This window comes from Antrostomus carolinensis, unplaced genomic scaffold (genome assembly GCF_000700745.2).
Source record: "Antrostomus carolinensis isolate BGI_N321 unplaced genomic scaffold, ASM70074v2 scaffold22833, whole genome shotgun sequence".
Lineage (NCBI taxonomy): Eukaryota > Metazoa > Chordata > Aves > Caprimulgiformes > Caprimulgidae > Antrostomus > Antrostomus carolinensis.
Window position 1 is genome coordinate 1 of NW_010306193.1, and position 20,394 is coordinate 20,394.

At 44.7% G+C, this 20,394-nt stretch overlaps 2 protein-coding genes across 2 annotated transcripts in view; one reads left to right on the top strand and one right to left on the bottom strand.

Annotated features, from left to right (window-relative positions):
* Positions 1-1,695: 1,695 nt before the first annotated feature.
* Positions 1,696-2,882, top strand: CCR9 (C-C motif chemokine receptor 9; the record flags this gene model as incomplete). The annotated part of the gene is given in 2 exon segments (XM_010165058.1): positions 1,696-2,668; positions 2,671-2,882. Coding segments are annotated over 2 exon segments (1,185 nt in total), but the record flags the coding sequence as incomplete, so codon positions are not given.
* Positions 2,883-10,997: 8,115 nt separating this feature from the next.
* Positions 10,998-20,394, bottom strand: part of FYCO1 (FYVE and coiled-coil domain autophagy adaptor 1) — a 37,494-nt gene continuing 28,097 nt past the window's right edge. The window contains exons 14-17 of the mRNA XM_010165057.1: positions 15,304-15,399; positions 13,190-13,400; positions 11,902-12,011; positions 10,998-11,459 (exon numbers count right to left, since the gene is read on the bottom strand). Coding sequence (XP_010163359.1) covers positions 11,384-11,459; positions 11,902-12,011; positions 13,190-13,400; positions 15,304-15,399 — 493 coding nt within the window. The 3' untranslated portion in view covers positions 10,998-11,383. The remainder of the gene's footprint in view (positions 11,460-11,901; positions 12,012-13,189; positions 13,401-15,303; positions 15,400-20,394) is intronic.

A 20,394-nucleotide genomic window follows, 5' to 3' on the forward strand; every position in this document is an offset into this window, starting at 1 on the left:
TGACACAGCTGCAAACACACTGGCCATGCCCAGCAGCCGCCGCTCACAGTGAACTGGCTTTGCTGACAGATGTGCTCACTCAGCTCACCCAGCACAGGCTGGGGAGGGGACACATGCTGCATCAGCTGCTGACCTGGGTAACACTGGGGAAGGTGCTTTTCCTCTGGTGGTGTGAGAGGTTGGCTCTGTGAGGTGACCTCGTGGTTGAGTGACCTGCTTTTGAATGCATCGATGTCTGGAGAAAAGGTCTGTGCTAGCGGAAGGTCGCTGGTAGCACCGACAGAACCCACCTTGTGTTGTCCCCAGCTCTCATCCCCAGGCACTAGTAAGGCAGGCTGGTGCAGAACATGTTGAATACTCAGGAGTACATGACTCAGGTTGAGCCTGTCATGCTAAGCTACCTTTTGTGGTGATAGACTGACTGGAAAAGTAATCTGCAGCAGAAAAAAAATATTGTCTTTTTTTCTGGGGCATAATAACCTGCTTCACAGGCCAACAGCAATGAGCATTAGGTTGCCCAAGGAAGCTGTGGATGCCCCCTCCCTGGAAGTGTTCAAGGCCAGGCTGGATGAAGCTTTGAGCAACCTGGTCTAGTGGAAGGTGTCCCTGCTGATGGCAGGGGGGTTGGAACTGGATGAGCTTTAAGGTCCCTTCCAACCCAGACCATTCTGTGATTCTATGATTCTATCACACTTGAACCAACAGATAAGGAAGAGATGTTGTAGGCAGAGATTATCAGTTGCTGTAGAGGATACAGATACTCTAACACTGCAAATTACTACTAAAAGCAGGTGCTCTTCCTTGTTAGTTGCCAGACAATTTAAGAGAAACATTTTGTTTATTCTCACAAAGCTTTTGGAAGATATGGTGCTTTCAGATGACACTGGGGACTCTACATCTTAATAAAAACGAGATGGCAGCGACTCTAGTATGTCAAAGGACTTAATCAGCACGGTGCCACAGAGAAGCTGAAGATCTAATGTAGGCTAAATTTAAATTTGTAAAATGGAAACAGCTAAATAATTCAAACAGTGACAGCAGTTTCTGTGTGGTTTGGTCATCTTCCAGCCAGACTTATTTCAAAGGGCTGAGTTTTTTATTAAAAGAAGAAGAAGAAAGAAAAAAGTCCCAATTCTATTTCAAAACTGTTTCAAATCAGTTGTTTTCTCCCCATCTTTCCTCTCCAGGTTACGGAGCTTCCTTGAAGACTGAGGGAAGACCTGGCTGAAGATGGCAGTTATAAGCATAGTGAGTTTACAGCTACACTGCTGTGTAATCTCCACTTTTGTTTCCTCCCTCTTTGCCTCCAGTTTTGTGCCTCTCTAGAGCCAACGGTGCCATCCCACCGTAGCAGTAATGCAAAGCCTTCTCCCTCCCCTCTTTCCAAGTTGAGGATTTTGCATTTTGTTCTGTATTTGAAGCTGCCAAACCAACACATGATCTGACAGAGATAATGCTCTCCCCACTTGTCATTTTAGTAACTGCAGTTGGCTGGAGGCTGTGAACTGCTCTTTTGTAGGAGGTTTTTTACTCATTCGTCATTTTTATAAGTCTTTACTGTGCCACACACCACTTCTGGGTGTGGACCCATTTCAAACAGTCTGAAATTTGCTGTGTTTTGGCCATCTAAAATGGAATATATTGGGGATCTTCAACTGCATCTGGTGGAGATGGGCAAATTTATGCTTTACCGAGCTACCTCTCGACACAAATTTACCTGATGTCCCATTACAGGTTACTCAGCCTGGCAAGCCCAGCCTGGACTACGACAGGAATGACAGCGCAGTGCTGTCTCTGTACGGAAACCTAGTGAACGGCACAGACTTCATGTGTGACAAGAGGCAGGTCAGGCAGTTTGCTCGAGCCTTCCTGCCAGCATTTTTCTGGCTCATCTTCTCTGTAGGCACACTGGGAAACGCCTTGGTTGTGCTCGTCTATTGCAAATACCGCTTCAGGAGGAGCATGATGGATCGGTACCTGCTGCACCTGGCCATTGCAGACCTGCTTCTCCTCTTCACCCTCCCCTTCTGGGCCAAGGCTGCCTCCGATGGCTGGATCTTCAAGGACTTTATGTGCAAAGTGGTCAACAGCATGTACAAGATCAACTTCTATGGCTGCAGCTTGTTTCTAACCTGCATCAGCTTCGACAGGTACATCACTATTGTCCAGGCATCGAAAACGAAAACTTCTAGGCGAAGGCGGCTCCTGCGCAGTAAACTCATGTGCTTGGCTGTCTGGCTGACATCCATGAGCCTGTGCATCCCAGAAATCATGTACAGCCAAAGCATGCGGGTGGGTGACCTTGCAGTTTGCAAAATTACGTACCCACCAAACGTCAGCATGATCTTCAGAGTTACTGTCCTGGCCTTGAAAGTCACAATTGGATTCTTCCTCCCACTCCTTGTCATGGTTATTTGTTATGCCCTTATCATCAACACCCTCCTGCAAGCCAAAAGATCCCAAAAGCAGAAATCACTGAAGATCATCACCATGATCATCACAGCTTTCCTCCTCTCTCAGTTCCCATACAATATTGTTTTGCTGGTCAAAGCCATCAACACCTACACCAGGGTGGCGTACAGCTGTCAGGCTGCCAACCAGCTGGACATCGGGCTGCAGGTCACCCAGAGCATTGCCTTCCTCCACAGCTGCCTCAACCCCTTCCTCTACGTTTCAGGATGGAGCTGGGCAGGATGATGCAGAGCAGCGGCTGCTGCCGGAGCAAGGGCCAAGAGCAGTGCTCCTCTGCCTGTGACAGCCAGGAGAACAGCTCAAACTGGTCCTTTGCCATGCTGGGCAGGCGGCGGGTGAGGAGCTCGCTGACCCTCAGCACCCATTTCACCTCCTCCGTTGTGCCCCCTCCTTGCCAAGTGCTCGTGTAAGTTAGTCCCCACTCCTTCCCCTCTGGAGGAGCACCAAGCTCCTTGGAAACCATCTGTATGCCCCAAAGACTGTCCCAGAGGAGAGGGGAGGGCTGGGGGCTCCTCGCACACCCCATCCTTGCTGTGTGGGTCCTGACTGGGGCTTGCTGGCTAAAAGGAAAGGAAACATTTGGCACAGGGCAGCAAAATCGAGCCATACTTCTTGGAAGCAGGACTGATAGAGGGCAAAAGCGATCTCTGTGGTGGCTCTTAATACTCAGCCCATCTACAGCTCAGACCACAGCCTGAAATGACAAGCCTTGCAGGGAGGTGATAAACCCAGCTATGGCAGCAGCAGGGAGAGGTGAAGCAGGATGAACCACCCTCCCGTCCGTAGGAAGCAGCAGGAGAGGGGTCAGCCTTTGTTTGCTGTCCAGCTGAAGTCTCCTACAGAGGCAGATGGACTTCAGAGCCCTGCCTGCTCCTACACCAGATCCCCTGCTCTGTAAAGGAGAACAGCCCTTAGCTCCTACGCTGGTTTATTGCAGGAGGCAAATGCTGCTCCCAGCCTGTGCAGACGCAACTCTCTTCTGCTGTACAGGTGGTTCTTCTTGCAAAGGAAAGCCAGTTGTTCATGTTCACAAAGTGGTTGTTGCAGAATTAGATCTTTCTCCTGTATTTTAGCTGTGTGTTGGAAGGTAAGATTGGGTATAATTTCTTTGCTATTGCTCCTATTGTGATGCTGGAAACAAACCACATCTTGCAATAAAAATTGAAGGGCATCAGAGATGCCGAATTGTCTGTCGCAGGGATATTTGCCGTATGGTGCAAAGCTGTAGTAAACCAGAACACAAAAACCAAACCCATGGTTCAACAGACTGCCGCTTACGTGCCGATATCTTTGCTAATGGTAAGGAAATATATTTAGCCTGGGGCCAGTAAGACAGAGAGTGACTGAGTGTTAAACCGAACGTTAATGAAATGGAGATTGGGACTTGGGGTTGGTGGAGGCAGCGGTTCCCAAAGCAGTGTGCTGTAACGCGTCCCACGGCTTCTGTAGGGCTTTTGGTGCCGTGCTGGTGCCGTAACGGGGCCTGAGACCACAGGGCGCCGCATGGCCAGTCCTTCTCGCTTGTCCCCTCTCTGGGACGGGGCATTGCCTGTCCTGCCCATCCACTGCTTGCACCTCCTGGCCTTCAATTGCAAGTTTTAGTGCTCAGTTTAGGCTTTGTTTCAAATAATCACATTTAATCTGTTTTGCTTCTTGCTAATTGTTTCTTGCAGGAAGCAAGTGTTTTCGTTGTGCATTAATCACTAAGGTGTGTCAATAAACACCAGCTTTCTGCAAGGTCTGGAGCTGCTTTTTTAGCTAATAGGGTATATCTGAGCAGACGGTGTTCTAGTTTCATATGTTTATTAGGATTTAAAATTTTTTTTACCTTCTCCTTTGGTAAGAAAATGATGAAAGATGGATGTACTTTTTACTATACATGTAAGAAAGGTATTTGGTGTTTTTGGGGGGTTTTTTTGCAATTTGTATTGAGCTCAGTGCAAACAGAATCTGAAATTCTCTTGAATAAAGGCACTGCCACATCCAGCGAAGGGATGAACTGGTTGTTTACTGCCCACACGTCCTTCCCAGGTTTGGGTCCATACGTGTTATGTGTTTCCAACAACAGGCTTCCCCCCTCGAAAAAGAGGAGGGGGGAAACTTTGCTGACAGAGCTCACCATGCCTGTCTAAGCCTAGAGGTGTGGAAGTCGCATCTGAAGACCCTGCAGGTGCTGGAGCCGGTTTCTGCTCCCAAGGCGAGGGGTGGGGTGCAGTTTTGGGGAGGGAGGGTAAGTTTCTGAGGGGGGTGGGGGGACGGAGCACACCAGAGGCAGATGCTTCCCCATGGCAGCTGAGCCCTGTCACCCTTTCCCAGGGCTGGGGGCAAGGGTGCTCCCACCCAGAGGGTCCTCCCAGCACCCAAAGTCACGAAAGCAAAGAAAGAAAGAAGCACGCAAATCTTAGCTGCCACTGACCATGGACCTGCCTGGTGGTCTCGAGCTCCTCTTCCCTGCACGGCGCCCTGTTGGCCCCAGGAACTTGAATTTCGGGCCTTTCTCAGAGAAGGTAAAAGCTTTTTCACCCTGCGAAATGTGGTGGGAAATTTTCATGCTTGGTCGGTGAGTGAAACTGTTGAGGGAGGTGAAACGGTGATGAACTTTCAGCAGTCTGGGGCAGCAGGGTCATGCCTGGGTCAGGCACGTCCTGCTCTGAGTCAGGCTCCTCTCTGCTGCTTTGCTGGGGGAAGCAGCCCTTCAGGGGGCCTTTCCCTCTGGGCTCTGTCCCACCAGGGTGGCCTGTGGTCCAGCAGCTGCTGCTGCCTTCCAAGGCTGCTGGCACCTTCTGAACTTGTGGGGAAGCTGCTTTCCCGAGTCCCCTGAGGCTGCAGCTGCATCCCTGACAGGGTCCCTGGCCACCAGCCACCACAGAGCAGGGACTTGGTCACGGAGTCTGCTGCCACTGCCCCCTCCTCTGTCAGGGACCTCTGTCCTCCAGCAGCCCAGCTCCCTGCAGCCAAGTGCTCCCAGGGCTCCTCTGTCCCTCTGCCCTGAGGTTTTAGCTGGATTTATCTCTCTGAAATCCCTCTTGTGCCTCCCTAGGGTGTCCCCAGCTCTCAGGTGACGCTGTCTCCTGGGAAAGCAGGTTTCCCTGAGGGTGAGGGGTATGGCCTCCCCTGCCCCATGGCTCCTCACACCTCCCATGGGACCCTGCCTATGCCTTACCCACAGCTCCAGCAAGATGGTCACCGAGCAGTTGTTCAGCGTCCCAGGAAAGGCCTGAGATCTTCTACAGCTCCCCTCTCTTAAAGGCCATTCTCCCCAAGATGTTCCCAGTTTTGGGTTGCAGTCTCCTCCGCTGGAGGAGAGGCTTGGCTTGTCTCTGCCCTAAGAGCTGCATCATCACCCTGAGACCCTTCATTCCAACTTCTAGTTGCCATCTCAGACTTCTTAGAGCCAGAATTGTGCCAGGGCCCCAGTTTTCACCCAGGTGGGAACTGGGCTGGACCTGCCCACTGGCCTAACACCCCCGAACTACGTGAAGGCTGGGAGCCGTGCCGTAGCAGGGACGGCCAGGGCAGTAGCTTCAGGTTGTCATCGATTTGCTGTGGTGAGGGCTCAGAGGCAGCCACAACTATAGTGCAGGCAGTCAGGTAGCATGGCACCAGCCTGCTTGTGGTACAAGGAGAGGAAGCTGGGAGAGCTGATGAGAAACTTCCACTCTCTGCAGCAGAAGCTGCCTAACTGATGGCTGCTCCTGCTTCAAACAGAGACGTGTTTTGTAGAAGCGCCTTTTCCAGAGAGCAAAAGAACGATGGACAGGTGTGAGAGAACAGCAGTTAGTGCTGCAAGTGTCACTGAAGTGACGGTAGATAAAGTAGCCCAGGTGTAGTCATTCCGAAACCATAACCATCGATCTGAGTTCGATGTGCAAAACCACCATTTCCAACTACGATCTGGATTGATTATCCATCATTTAACTGACCAGACACCATTGTCCCCGTGCCCCCAAGTGCTGCTTGGTTTTTCAAATCTTGTATTTGGACTTCAAAGCACTCCTCTGAAATTTCAAGGACTAATGGAGAGGATCCCACTGTCTCATGGCAGCTTCACATGGTCCCCACAGCAGAATGTCAGACTGTGTGTGCCAAGGCCAATTCTTGGGATACAGGCTAAGAAGTGGGTGGGTTAAGACCCTACGTAAGGCAGCACTAGGGCTGGGAGAGCCTTGTCCCCAGCACCAAGGAAGGAAGGAGGTATTGTCCAGGATGGCTAAACATGGATTACTGGAGATGTACACAAAGGCTTTCCATAGCTACAGCTTCCCCGCAGAGCTGTTGTACAGCAAGTGCCAGTCACATGTGTACTGGGGTATCTGTAAAACCCATTTTTTGTGGGTCCCTGTACTCCAGGTCAGGCTTTGCTGGAGACTCTGTCCCAGTAAGAAGCCTCTGAGCATGGAGCAGGGGCTGGTGCTCCTGCTGGAGTATGGGGACGGGAAGTGTTGCAGCCTCCACCCCAGCAGGAAACTCCTGTGAGGAAACAGAAATAACTGAAAAAAGAAGTGATGGTTGGTCATGATGGGGCCCCTTGTCCTCCTGACCCCATTCAGGCGGCCCCACAGCTCAGACAAGCCTACGTGTTTACCGTGTGCCGTGGGGCTGGGACCACAGATGCAAACACAGAGGTGACACGTGAAGAGTGTCTCACACAGTGCTTCTTCCTTCCTGCAGCCATGCAACATAACCCGGGCGTCCAGCCCCGGCCAGGGCCTGGGGGAAACCAGGTGGGAGCCCCGTGCTGAAGGACAGTGCTGCTCGGTGTCATGGGCGACAGCGAGTGCAACTGCTGTCCTGGGGGCTCTACCTGCCAGGGGAGGAAAGGCAGATGAAGGTGTTCCTCAGCCAGGGGGTTGCTGGGGGAGGCCTGACTGCTCCGAGCCCACCAGGACACAGTGATATTTCCTCTAGCTTGGGGACTGGCTCACTCAGTACTTCTTTAAGGATCTCCGCTGTTGCTCTGTTGCACTGTACAGATGTGGCCTTTGTCCCCCAGCATGACAAACCATTTTCTACTATTTTCCTTATTTTCTAATATTTTTCCTGCTTAGAAGTAGATCATACACTCATCTATCTTCCAGACAAAGCTATCTGTGAGGCAGAAAAGGGACACAACCTCTCAATGATACAGAATTTTATTTTTTTAATTCCTGAGGTTAAAAAAGGGAAAAAAAAGCATCAAGAAACATTCCAGGACACAACCACCTACACCTCTGTAACTGTACAGACGCTGGTACACATATAGCTCTTCTTCCCCCATCTGGAGCGTGAAGTTTGATGTGAATGGGGTTTGCAATTCTTTGGCAGTTAAGGCCGAAAGATGCTTCTGAACAAGTTACAAACTCAGTGATTGACCATAATTAAAACTACAGTGCAATTTCAATTTTAAAAAAGGAGCCAAGTCAGGCTTTTGTAGCTTACCTATTGTGTAAGTGGTACACTCTTGTGCAATACATCTCAGTGATTTTTCATAAAGCAACATAGAGTAATGTTGAATAAAGGAACACTGTCATTTTCTTAAAACAACGACATTCTTTCCTTTGTATAAACCTCTGCATAACAAAAAATATTAGCCTCCATTGTTCCAGCACCCAGAAAAAACATCCAATTGCTTATACTGACCACAATGTACACTCTCTTTGTCTCATGAGTGTGACATCCCCTTAAATTAATTTCATGATTGATTTAAAATGTTTGTTTTCTCTGAATTGCACTGCTGCAGATAATAAAAGGCCCAATTCAACAAATCACCTGAGTACCTGTAAATAAACAGATTTATCAGTGTCCTTGGCACAACTCACATGAACAAGTGCTTTATGAATGGAGGTATAAAGTGCTTGAATTAAATAATCTCTTGCACTTGTGCCAAGTCCTTTATTGGGTTTCCATGGCTCCAGTAATAAAAATTCTGGGACATTCAGCCAAAAGGTCAGTACCAATGACAGGTTCATTACCGTCTTCTCTGCACAGCCTCTGAGATGTAAACGAGTCCCTCTTCTAGGTGACATTATGGGATTCCTGTTCTTCAGCAGCTGAGCAGTTGTACTCCTGTCCACTTGTTGTACCTTACCAGTTTGAGTATTTCCTCTTTTGAAACTTTTTCTCCTTCTTAAATACTCTCCTTGGTTAGAAGCAAACCTTTTCCACAGGTTCTGGCTCCCACCCTTAGTCCTCTTTCAGAGAGCAAAAAAGCCAGAAAACTACCCTTATGGGACAGGAAAACCTGAAGAAAAGGTACCATAAAGACTCAAATGCTAAATAAAAACAATTCAGTGTTTTTATTTCCCTCCTCCCAAACATACACCAGCCTCAGGACTGTCTATGTGAAAGACTGGCAGGGAAGCATCTGGCTTACTAAATGGAGCCATTTGCTTTAGGAGTTACATAAACAGTGGCTTAAAACTTATTTGCCACAGGATGAAAAAATGTTAAGAACTGGGACACAGAGAGGAAATCCAGATGCAAGTCTGTAAAATAATTTTGAATGGAGACATTTCAAATACTTCTGAGTAGAGATGTCATATCTTGGCCTAAGATACTTGACAGTGTCCCTTTACCTTACATTTGGCATCTGAAGAAAGATATCCTAGTAAGATTAGTATTCTAACTAAAACAATGGCAAAATGCTTTTAAAACCCACACGTAAAAGTTCAAAGCAAAACTGCAGCAGACTTCAGTAACAGCTTAGGGAAATTGCATAGCTTATGGTACACAGTACTCCATTTTTAAGCAATAAATAAGTCTCTTCTTGCCTAATTAAATACAAAACATAGCTTCAACACTGAAATATGCCATAATTCATGAACTGACCCGTGCACTGTTTATTGCCTATTCATTGCCCACTTCAGTCTCTTGTCAATCTCATTTTCATGCACACAGCCAGGTAAGGGTTTAACAGCATTGCAGCCTGTTCCCTCAGGAGGAGGAGGAAACCAACTCACGCCTTCCACTGACCCCTCTGCCTGGCAGAGGCTGGGGAGCACACTACCAATATGGGGAAGAGGCATATGAAGGGAAGGGAAGGGAAGGGAAGGGAAAGCTATTGATGAGCCAGACACCTAAAATCTAGGTGCTTCATGACAGGTAGTCATTCTTTCACAATCTTTTTCAAGATCACTGTGTTTATACAGTGTTCACAACTGGAATGAATGATTAGCATCATTTAGCTTTATCTGCTGTATTCTTTTCTTTCCTGTGATAAGAAATTTCCTTCTACCTCAGGTGCTACTATGTAAACGTCCAACACTTGTCTTGCAATCTCCATCTTTTAAACAACCAGCCTTTTGCTGTAGAAGGAGATCCCCTGTGGGTAACGGATTGGACCAGCAACACATGAACAGCAGCTGGACTCTCCTGACTTCCTTCCCTAGTCAAACTGATCCCTCTAGGCCTCTGCCCTTGCTTTTACATTCACAAGTTTGCTCCTGTGCTTTCTTTCCCCTCCCCTAAATAATTTGCTTTAGCTTGTGCTTGCCCTTTTTTCTTCTTTCCCCTCATGTTTTATTTTCTGTCTCCCACCGTGATCCCTGCACACCAGCTACAGCTGCCACCAACAGTCTACAAGGTTCCTGGCAGACTGAGCTGGCCATCTACCAACTGCTGCAATAAAAACTTCCAGGCCTGAGGTTTCCTTGGGAGAACAATAACATGAGAATCAGACACATCTAAAATGATGAGGAGGGCTGGTTGGGAGAAAGAGCTTTTCTCCTTTCTCCTGCCAAATGTTTTACCTTTCCATCAGAAGACAAGATTTTTAAACAGAAACATCTGCTTTTGCATATTTTGACGAGAAGTGGAAATTCTATATAGAAAGCAGGCTGTTTGCATGGAAATTTTGTATAAGTGAGAACCCAGTCTTCCCTTAAAAGGCAGTGTTCACAGCCAGCTCTGTCCCCAATCCAAGATGGAAAGTTAGCATTTGGTTGGAGCAACCACAAGGGTCAGGAAATGGGCTGAATACACTAACGCTGGGTGGAGAGCTCATCAGGGTTGGATATGCATTCGGTTTTGGATGGGCTTCTCGAGACATTATTGCTACTTCCCACGTGGTCTAGAGAGAGCAAGACTGCTGACCTCCTCACAAACTGTGCTTTCCTGTGAATGCTGATGACTAAAGTGCTAAAGCAGGAAAAAGGAATGCTCTTCCTCCTAATATCACACAGTGAGCAGTTCTACAAATTATACTCCTGATTCTGTCACTGGTACTCACTGTAAGAGCTGATTTCAGTAGACCAGCTTACAAAGTATAGTGAGCAAAAGTGAAAGGAGCTGCTGCTTCATGTTGTATTGTTTTTTTTATCAAAGCACTTGTAAAAACCAGTTAAGACTTACCAAATATTAGCCCAAAATGTAAAAACCCTCTATGTTTGCTGTTTATAAAACTTGGAAAAGATAAAAAATTCTAGATGGATGTGGAATAGTGTGGATTACAGTATATGCCTGTGAAGATTGAAGTATTGCATAGCTGTTCTGACTGTAAGAGCAGCAGAGCAGAACTGAAATGGTCATGTTTACTCCTCAGCTAAGAGGTCAACAAAAATAGGCATTTTTCTTTAAATTTCCTTTTGAAGGATATTTTTGGAAGAAAAATAAATTCAACTTTCAGTAGAGAATCTCAGTTTGCATTTAGCCACCACTACACTTATTTTTCTCTCCACTGAAAAAAAAGTGGTTGGAACATTATTTTACCTGTTAAATCAAACAACATGGCTTTTCAGCAATCTGTACACAGTACAGAACCATTAGTGTTCCTAAAAAGGCTTCTGTTTTTTAGTGTATATGTGTTCTCTAAGTGCATTATAACTATTGCATAGTTTCAAAGTCTTCAAACACAGTGGTAATCATAATGCTTACATGTACATAAATAATACCATTTCTTAAAAATTTAATTAAAAATAACACAGTATATTCAAGGCTATGGAAAATCACTTCCATCGTAGATGACAGGTCGTTCAACAGCCAAGTGATAAAACACTCTTTTTGAGATAAACCTGTCAAGGAAAAAAAGAAAGCAAGATGATCACATTAGCTGAAGTCAACTAGAGAGGAAGCCATAAAAGTGTATTCAGACTTTCAGTTGATATTTTGGCCAAAAAACAACTGGTGTTCGAAAGAAGTATTCCTGTGCAAGGGCTGTCAGGCCTGTTTTTATTAAGATGACAATCCTGACTAAACTGTCTTGGAAAGAGTCACAAATTACTTGCTTACTTCTGTTTACCTTCTCAGAGGATGAGAAAGAAGAGTGGAGTTCTGCTATGGCAGGAGGAAAAAAACACAAACAAGAACCAAAACTGAAGCTGAAGATCTTTTGGCAAGCTGGGAGCAATTTCTCATACTTATTTCTGAATGGCAGAATGATAATGGTACATCCGATCGATGCCACCATCTGTAAAGCCAAGCTTATTTCACCTTTTACACCCAGCCAGGACCTACCTAGAGAATGTGTTGTCAAATATCAGCGTGTAGATTCCACAGTTCCTGACTTTCACCTGTCCTCTGATAGTTTCCTTATGAGAGTTGCAGCGAGTCATAGGAATAAGAACCTGGAATTCAATACAAATCAAAATTAAACTTGCTATTTGCCCTATACATTGACATTAGATTTCAGAAAAATGTTTAAGACTTGAGCCATCTTCAAACTCCCAAAGTACATATGTTCCCACAAAACTATTTATTTTCACTGATGAGCAGTAAAAACTCCTCCAAACTAAATCTCACAGTGAACAATGGGACACCTGTTTTCCTTTGACAGCCTCTTTACAGCATTAAGTTATGGCTATAAATCTCTGCTTTAGAGACAGAATCAAATCTTGACCTTTTTAATGTTAATCTAAGGAAGTTTACTAAAATCAGCAGTGCTACATCACACAAATATATCCAAGAACAGGCTTTAGCTAAATATGTCTTGTAGTATAAGCTTTTATACTCCCTGTAGTATAAAATAAGTTTTCTCAGCAAATCTTAATTGTTTATCTAAATTTACAGTAAAACTGTGTGTAAACCAGCTATCTTGCCGTAAAACCTTAGCAGAGACACTTGTCAGAACAGCGGCTGATGTAGATCAAGGACAATCCTATAAAACCCAAAGTCATATCAAATAGATCTATCAAAATGGAAGCAACATTCACTCTTCTTTCATCCTTCAGATGAAGAAAAAAAAGAGATTTAACATGGGGTTAGTTATCCTGAAGTGAATTAACACATGCTATGTAAACACCTTGCTCCCTACCACAGCGACTTAAACCAACAGCTGCCTTGTCTTCATTAAAACTTCGCAATGAGCCGAGTAACATAGATTCACTTAATCCATAATCCCCACGAAATACAGGCAGTGCATATAAAAACTGGTACCATGGCTCTGGCAAAGTGATTTTGCAAGATGTGGGCACACCATCAAAGCACTTAAGTATATTCTTAACTTTAAGAAATGCAATTTATCTGTCTCCTTGTGGCCACTTGCTCAAGAGCCTGGCAAGGTCAGCCCTAAGCAATTTAGAGATTAAGTAATATTGAGGAGGGAAAAAAGGCAGACAATATTAAGTAATTAAAGATCTATCTCTGCCTTCAGGAGAACTGTAGTTTCATAGAAGGTATAAGTCCTTATAACAAAACAGCAACTGGCACTCTTGTGGAGACCTACTAGCTACACTTGCCAATTCCTCTAGGCAGCTGATTGCAATGTACTATAATTCCTAAGGCAGTAAGGACAAAAAGGCCTTACTTTGCACTGATCCAGTGGTGTGTCTTCTGACTCTTGGTAGACAACACTGAAGGATATACTTTTAGGGTCTGATGAAAAGATCCAACTAATAGTCAGCCCCATCTCTGTAACAGTGATAGGAATCATACTGTAGGTGCTGGATTTAATGAACAGCTCTCTGTTGCTTTCCCCAAAATTTAAGATCTCTTCCACTGTAAGGGGTAGTTTGATCCTGTGGGGGAGAAAAATACAATTACTTTAACAGACTCAATCTAATTACTCAGACAGAACCAATAATTGTTGCCTTTTATTTTCCATCTATTTGAGGTAGATTCCACAGCAACTTTGGGACAGGTCCGTAAGATGCAGGATAATTCAGCCTTGAATGAAGGCAAGAACTGCAGAAAAGATGACTGATACCAAGCACTTTCACTGCTCTGGCAAATGGGGATATTATTCACTTATTTATTTCATTTTGACTAGAAAAATCTAGTGCTTGAATAAAGCTTTTAGAGTTACTATGACTTAAAAAAAAAGACTCTGCTGCCCTCTACTGTTCTTTTAAAACAAAAACTTAAACCTAATTTATTCACCTCTCTAGATATCGTTTCTACAGGAAATAGGGATCAGGAGGATAAAGGGGACAGAGGGGTAGAAAGTGAACAGGGGTAGCAGCTCCATCTAGACCCTCTAGAGTATCTAGAGCTACAGGTTGGTCTGTTTTACCCAAGGCAGCCGCATAAAAGCTGACTGTAAATTCTTCCAATTCAATCTTAAATTCTCAGCACCTAGATGATCCCGAGTCCTGAAGTCCATTATACCTCATTCTGATATCTATTTCAGACTGCAAATAGTGAGGCTTTTAAACAGGAGATTGCTGCTTGCTTCCTTCAGGGGAAACCTGTAATTTTTACGAGCTGAGGATCTCACTTACATTATAGTAACTACAACTGATCTAACATATCACTTTTTAGGTCAAATAAATTGTTTCCCAATCAATGAGCTCACAGTAAGTCACAGTACTGTAATTTGTTTGTCATCAGCTATCAAAAATCAACATATTTGCCAGAAGATCACACAGTTGCCATGATGATTTGCTGCTCTAGAGTAAGGAGTTCAGTCTCCATCCATGACACAGTGGTTAGGGATCACAGCTGATTTATTAGTGTAACTATTGTACTCTGGCCAGAGAGGAAGCTGTATATTAAGTTTTGCTTACCTTGTTACTTTTTCCTCTTAGCTGAAGTAAGTACTGGAGTGTGTCGGGTGGTCTTTGATTTTAATAAACTAATGATCACTCTTAGTTTTGCCCTAGTTACCGCTTTGTTTACCTGGTTCTCTGAACAGCAGCAACAAGGTTGAAACATGGATTAATTTATCTCCCTGCAGTCAGAAGTTTAAAACCTTCCCCATAACTAAGCCAAAATTTCAAAGCTAGGCTTAAGGGCGGAGTTGACAAAAGAGGATTTCTCCAAGTCATGAGTATTTTCATACATTAGATTTCCTTCTTGGCTGTGCAAGTGATATGCTACTGCACCTAACTACTAATTTCTGAGCATGATACGTGCAGAGATTTGTGCACACACAGTTCACAGAGGTTGAGCAGAAGCTTTGTTGACAGTTTATGCTACGGCATATATCAACCTGAGCAGGCACAACAGTTCCTGTGAGGCAGTAGGTAGGCGCTACCAATAAATAAGAGATATGCTCCAAAAGGCCGTGAATTCCCTCCTCATGACAAAGGTCCGACTAGCACAGCACTCCCTGACTTTCCCTCGCTGCTTCTTCTAGAGACTACTAGAACTACGCAGCCTTCTTTCTAAGCCTCCTCCTGTCCACAGCACCTCCTGCAATAATAAAACGAAGGAAGATTTTCTGATGTGATGTGGATTCAAATCTTTCCTTCTTATTCCTCACTTGCACTAAAGTTTTTCAGGACTGAAGAGATAACCTGGCTCATTGCTGCTGCTCCATTTAGTTAAGCTATACTCTCCCCTCTTCCTTGGACTAAATTCTGCTGTGGGGCATAAACAATCAGCTCTTCCAGGAGACTGCAAGACCTGTGCTCACATAGGTGATATTTGAGCTCAGCCTTTATTCTTTCAGCTTGGTAGTAGTGAAACTGTTCTACTTACATGATTTCTCCTGACTTCAACAAGCATATCTCAGCATCTTGAGCAACTTGCCACTCTTCTGATTCATCAAAGGCTGAAGAATTACATGTGCTGTTTCTAGGACAAGGTAAAAAAAGAAAACCATGATTCTCTGAGTAGTATGTGGTCAAATATCATCTGCATGCTGATGTCTTCCTAAAATAGAAATGTTTTGATAGTCATGATGCCAAATTCTAGAATTCTCTTTTTGTGCATTCTAGTAACAAAACTGTGTAAAACTGGGGCTAACCACTGTGCACAAATGTAAAACTGCTCCTATCCTGGTTTCATGAGCTAACAGTAACACGTGTCTAGAACATCTCTTCAACAGTTTAAGATTAATTCTCTAGTGAGGTGATGCCAGGTTTTAAAGATTCCATGGCAGGCAGAAATCTTGATGGAGGGCAGACACAAGCAACACAGTCTGGACTGTTCACTTAGACAAAGCCTGCACAGGGATATGACATCTGCCCTGGATTTAATCTGGGAGGTGTTTTACAAACATATTATCCAGTTCCTCACTCTGACAGAGTTTAACTGGAGATCTTGTCCCCCTGACAGGAGCATTTATTCTTGAATTCTATTCACACTAGTTGGCAGAATTAAGGATGTTCCTGCAGCTTGCCAAGTCGCCAGCTTATGAATATGCACCCTCTGGTGTATCTACTAAAATCCAGACTGTTCCTCTTCTTTTTCTTTTAAAAGTGAAATTAAGTGGGGCTGAAAAGAAGGAAGAACTGAAGCATGGAGAAGACACTACAGCAAGAAGAGAACAGCTCTAGTCCTGCAAATCTTTGAGACAAAGATTGTCAGAGGCTGGTGGAGCATTTTGAAGATGTATTACTTCATCCTCGTCCTGTTCTTATGCTCTTCCTCGGGCATCTGCTGTTGGTCACTGTTCCTCAGCTGGATGGTCTGGTCTAGTGTGCGTGTTCTTATATAAAGAAAGCATTTCTTAAAAATTATACTAAAAATACTGTGCCCAACATCATGAATGGCTTTGGGAGTTAGAAACAATAAGTCCCTTTCAGAATTAAAACCTGAAGAAAGCTAGTTCAACTCTGCCCTTGACAATTTTCTGTTTTCACACACCTGAGCTCTGGCAGCTGTGGCTATGTGTCTGAGGTGTCAGCTTCAAGTGGCTGAGCAGTGAAATCCCATAAGCCATCTGCATGATTTCTAGAGAGAATTTCAGTCATTCAGGACCAGAACCTTACTGAATTCTGTGAAAGTCAGAAACTTGAAATGGAGAGTGGAGGCTGTATTGGGCTCCTTACAGCTGCTTAGCCCAGCAAGCACCTCTGCAAGTGTCTCTAATGCCAAGAAACAACTGAAGGCATTATGCTGAAGTGTATTAACGATTCCCTGGGCCTGCTGCTACCTGGCAGGTCAGACCCATCCCAGGCACCCTAACTTAGTTATCAGCCTTCCTCTCCAGCCCAGCAAAGAGAAAGGAAAAAAGAAAAAGGCTGGTAAAGGATCAGAAGCAAGGATGCACATACAGCCCTTGGCATGTGCAAGAAGAGAGGCATGATTTGGGATGGAGCACAGGCAATGCAAAACTCACTGAGTTTTTAACAGGGTACAAGAGAGTATCTTGCATGAAGGAGTATGTATGGGTGGGAGGGGGATGGAAGGGTCACAGGAGGAACCTGCCATATGTAGGGATGGGAAAACATCACATAGACAGCTGATGAAAAAATGGATGGACATGAAGATCCATCATGTGTTGTGGGTGACCCGCATATTTACTTAGGAATTCCCAGCCACTTCTCAGAAAAAATGTAGGACTTAACTATGCTACATCCTGTATGAAAAAAAAACAAACAAAAACAAACCCAAAACCTAAAAGGACTCTACAGCCTTAAAATTGGTTACACTCTGTCTGTAAGACCAGAGGCAACTGGTGCATATATAGAAAGCATGCTAGGGAAACAATCATGCAAAATCTTTTGAGATTTTTTTTTTAGAATTGTGATACAGAAGAGGTTTGGCAAAGGCTCTGAGATGAAGACAGCTTGCAGTTGTCAGCCAAATGCTGCATTTGCAAGAGGTTCAGACGACAGGTTTCAAAATAAGCAATTTGGAATTACCAGGGTGCTTTCAAGTCCCCTCCCCAGCAGGAGGCAGCAAACAGATGACTATCGGAATCAACACTAGAAACGCTGGCAAGACGCTGCCCTAAAGATCCTAGATACTGCACAGTCTGTAGGTCACCCAGGTTACAGCCAGCTCTATGGGTAACTCTAAGCTTTTTTCAGTTGTGAGGTATTTACTGGTTTTTTCTTAGATACCTTTGAATTTTCTCCTTGCACAGTTCTTTAGAGGCTATTACAGGGAAACCGAGGCAGAATTCTAGGAGAGGTACAGCAGAGGCAGCAGTCATCTTTGGTGAAGAGTACATCAGAAGTTACCCAGCAGTGATCCCAGGGTACCTCATGTATGGATAAGGGCAAATGGATGTCAGGAGGGTATTTGTCTCCATGGGGAGGCCACCCCTGCCCATACAGTCTGAGAAAGGAGCATCTCTGGTGACTGAGGAAACAGCAGTTGCAAGGAGGCTGACAGAGCAGCTCAGACGAGCTCTGCATCAATGCATGATTAAGATGTTTCAAAAGCAATTCTGAATGCTTTCTGATTTTAAGGAATTTAAATGGGCCTCGTTGGCAGAAAGGGCCCCTCTGTAACACGGTGGGACCTTTACCTTTTCTCAAGGCAGACATTCACATCATTTTAGGGTACATATGCTACCACATAGCTTAGTCCCTGCTTTATCATCCTCATACCCTATTCTGCATGTGAAAACAACTTCTAAAAGCAGGTGGCTGTTGCAACCTATAGTTACTCTGTTTGACAGGAACAATTTGTGAGTATTTAGCACCTTGCTACAGGTTTGTTTCTTGGAGACAGAGGAATTGCTACCACACGCAATGAAGCACAAGGGAGAACTCAATTTTAAAGAGCATTACAAGGCCTTGCATTTCTTGTGCAAGTAGTCTTCTTTCAGTAATGATGCTGTAGGGTTAAGTCAAATTTGGTGTTGTTTTTTTTTAATACACATTTGCAGGTACCAAATTCAAGTACTCAGAGGTACAAGCATACTGCTCTACAGGACAGAGACCCAGAAGCACTCTGGCTACTGTACCACAGGCTGCTGCAAAGATCTAACTGCATGGACAGTTTCTCTGAATGTTGTCTCTCTTTTGCAGAATCCATGCATGAGTAAGACTACTACTTTTCTACACTCCTGATGATGAGTTTCCAAAGGCTATCAAGAGCAGCGAGGCTCACCAGGGAAGTGAGCACAGCTGATAAACACACCTAGGAACACATCTAGGAAACCACCTGAAATGTTACGTATGCTGCATATGGCGCGTTGCTTTATGGGATGTGCAGGTTCTGGGCTCCTCCTATGAAGGAATACCATGGGAAAAGTGAAATGAAAGCTAGAGCTCACACTGAGTTGTGATGATGGCCAGGCATGTAGTTCAGTTACAAGGAGTGCACAAGAGATGTCCTTAATTACAGTAGGAACAAGCAACAACACAGTATCGCTTCATCCAGCAACATCACCCAGGGACCTCCACTTCCCTGCACCCTCTCAAGAGCGTCCTCACAACTGTTTCTCTCCCAGATCTTGTACCAGATCTTGGCTGTAAGTCAATTTCCACCTCTGCCTTTGCTGCAAGTGAAAACAGTCCCCCCTGCATAGGGTAGGCCCCCTCTGTCTTCCTTGTAAATGTATGGAGGCCTTCCCAGCTTCTTTCATTGGCTCTGAAAGAAAACTTAGCACACGAACTACCCTTAACTAGGGCTGAGCTTGCTTGCCTTAAAGGTCAGAAACTCACTTGGGGATGGTCACCAACACAGTATCTTTCTAGTCATCTCTAGTTCATCTCAGATGGGCAAAAAATTTGGAAGAAAATTGTCACTAGAACATTTGTGCCCCAGAAAAACTAGAAGGAATTAGGGCCACAAAGATGATGAGAAGCCTGGAACATCTCCTGTACGAGGAAAGGCTGAGAGAGCTGGGACTCTTCAGCCTGGAGAAGAGAAGACTGAGAGCGGATCTTATCAATGTCTATAAGTAGCTGAAGTGCAGGGGCCAAATGGATGGGGCTGGGCTTTTTTCAGTCATACCCAGTGACAGGACAAGGGGCAATGGGCAAAAACTGGAACACCAAAAGTTGCAGACAAACTTAAGAAAAAACTTCTTGACTGTGAAGGTGACAGAGCACTGGGACAGGCTGCCCAGAGAGGCTGTGGAGTCTCCATCCCTGGAGATGTTCAAAACCCACCTGGACACTTTTCTGTGCAACCTGGGGTAGGGAACCTGCTTTGGCAGGGGGTTGGACTAGATGATCTCCTGAGGTCCCTTCCAACCCCCACCATCCTGTGATTCTGTAATAAGAAAATCCAGTAGTGTCACAAAATATGCATGAGTGGTTAAAAAAGGTAACTGGTAAATCACACACACACAGAATCACAGAATGTTAGGGATTGGAAGGGACCTCTTACAGATGAAGTTTCAATTCTGCAAGTAACTTTTGAAAAATCAATTTGATTCAGCACATTTCAGATGCACGGCCACATGTAAGTGAATTTGAACTGGATCTTTAGAGCACAGCTTGTTCATACTATTACATCTGTCGTAGTATCACTCAAGAATCAGAACTTCACATCATACGGCTTTGGTCAACAAGTACGAAAGCTGTGAGGCAGTGGCACAGGCTTCAGCACTGATAAATAAAGCGAGCTGCTGCTTTCACACTTCCTTTGAAAGATAAGATGACTGCGTTCCCCCGAGATGTGACATCGTCTAGTAAGTGAGTATTTTCTTGACTTCAGGTGAATAGATAGTTTAAAAAAAAACCACCAAAAAAAGAAGCTTTAACATTTAGAAATATTCAAAGTTGAAATATTTTGTTAGTATCATAGATATCCTCCATCCCGATAAGCAAGATTTAAGAGAAATGGTGGGTTTTTATTCAGCCTGTTGAAGATACTGATTTTGCATTCTAGTTTTGTTATTAAATCTTTTCCAGTGCCCCATTATTGCAGTAGATCTTTGGT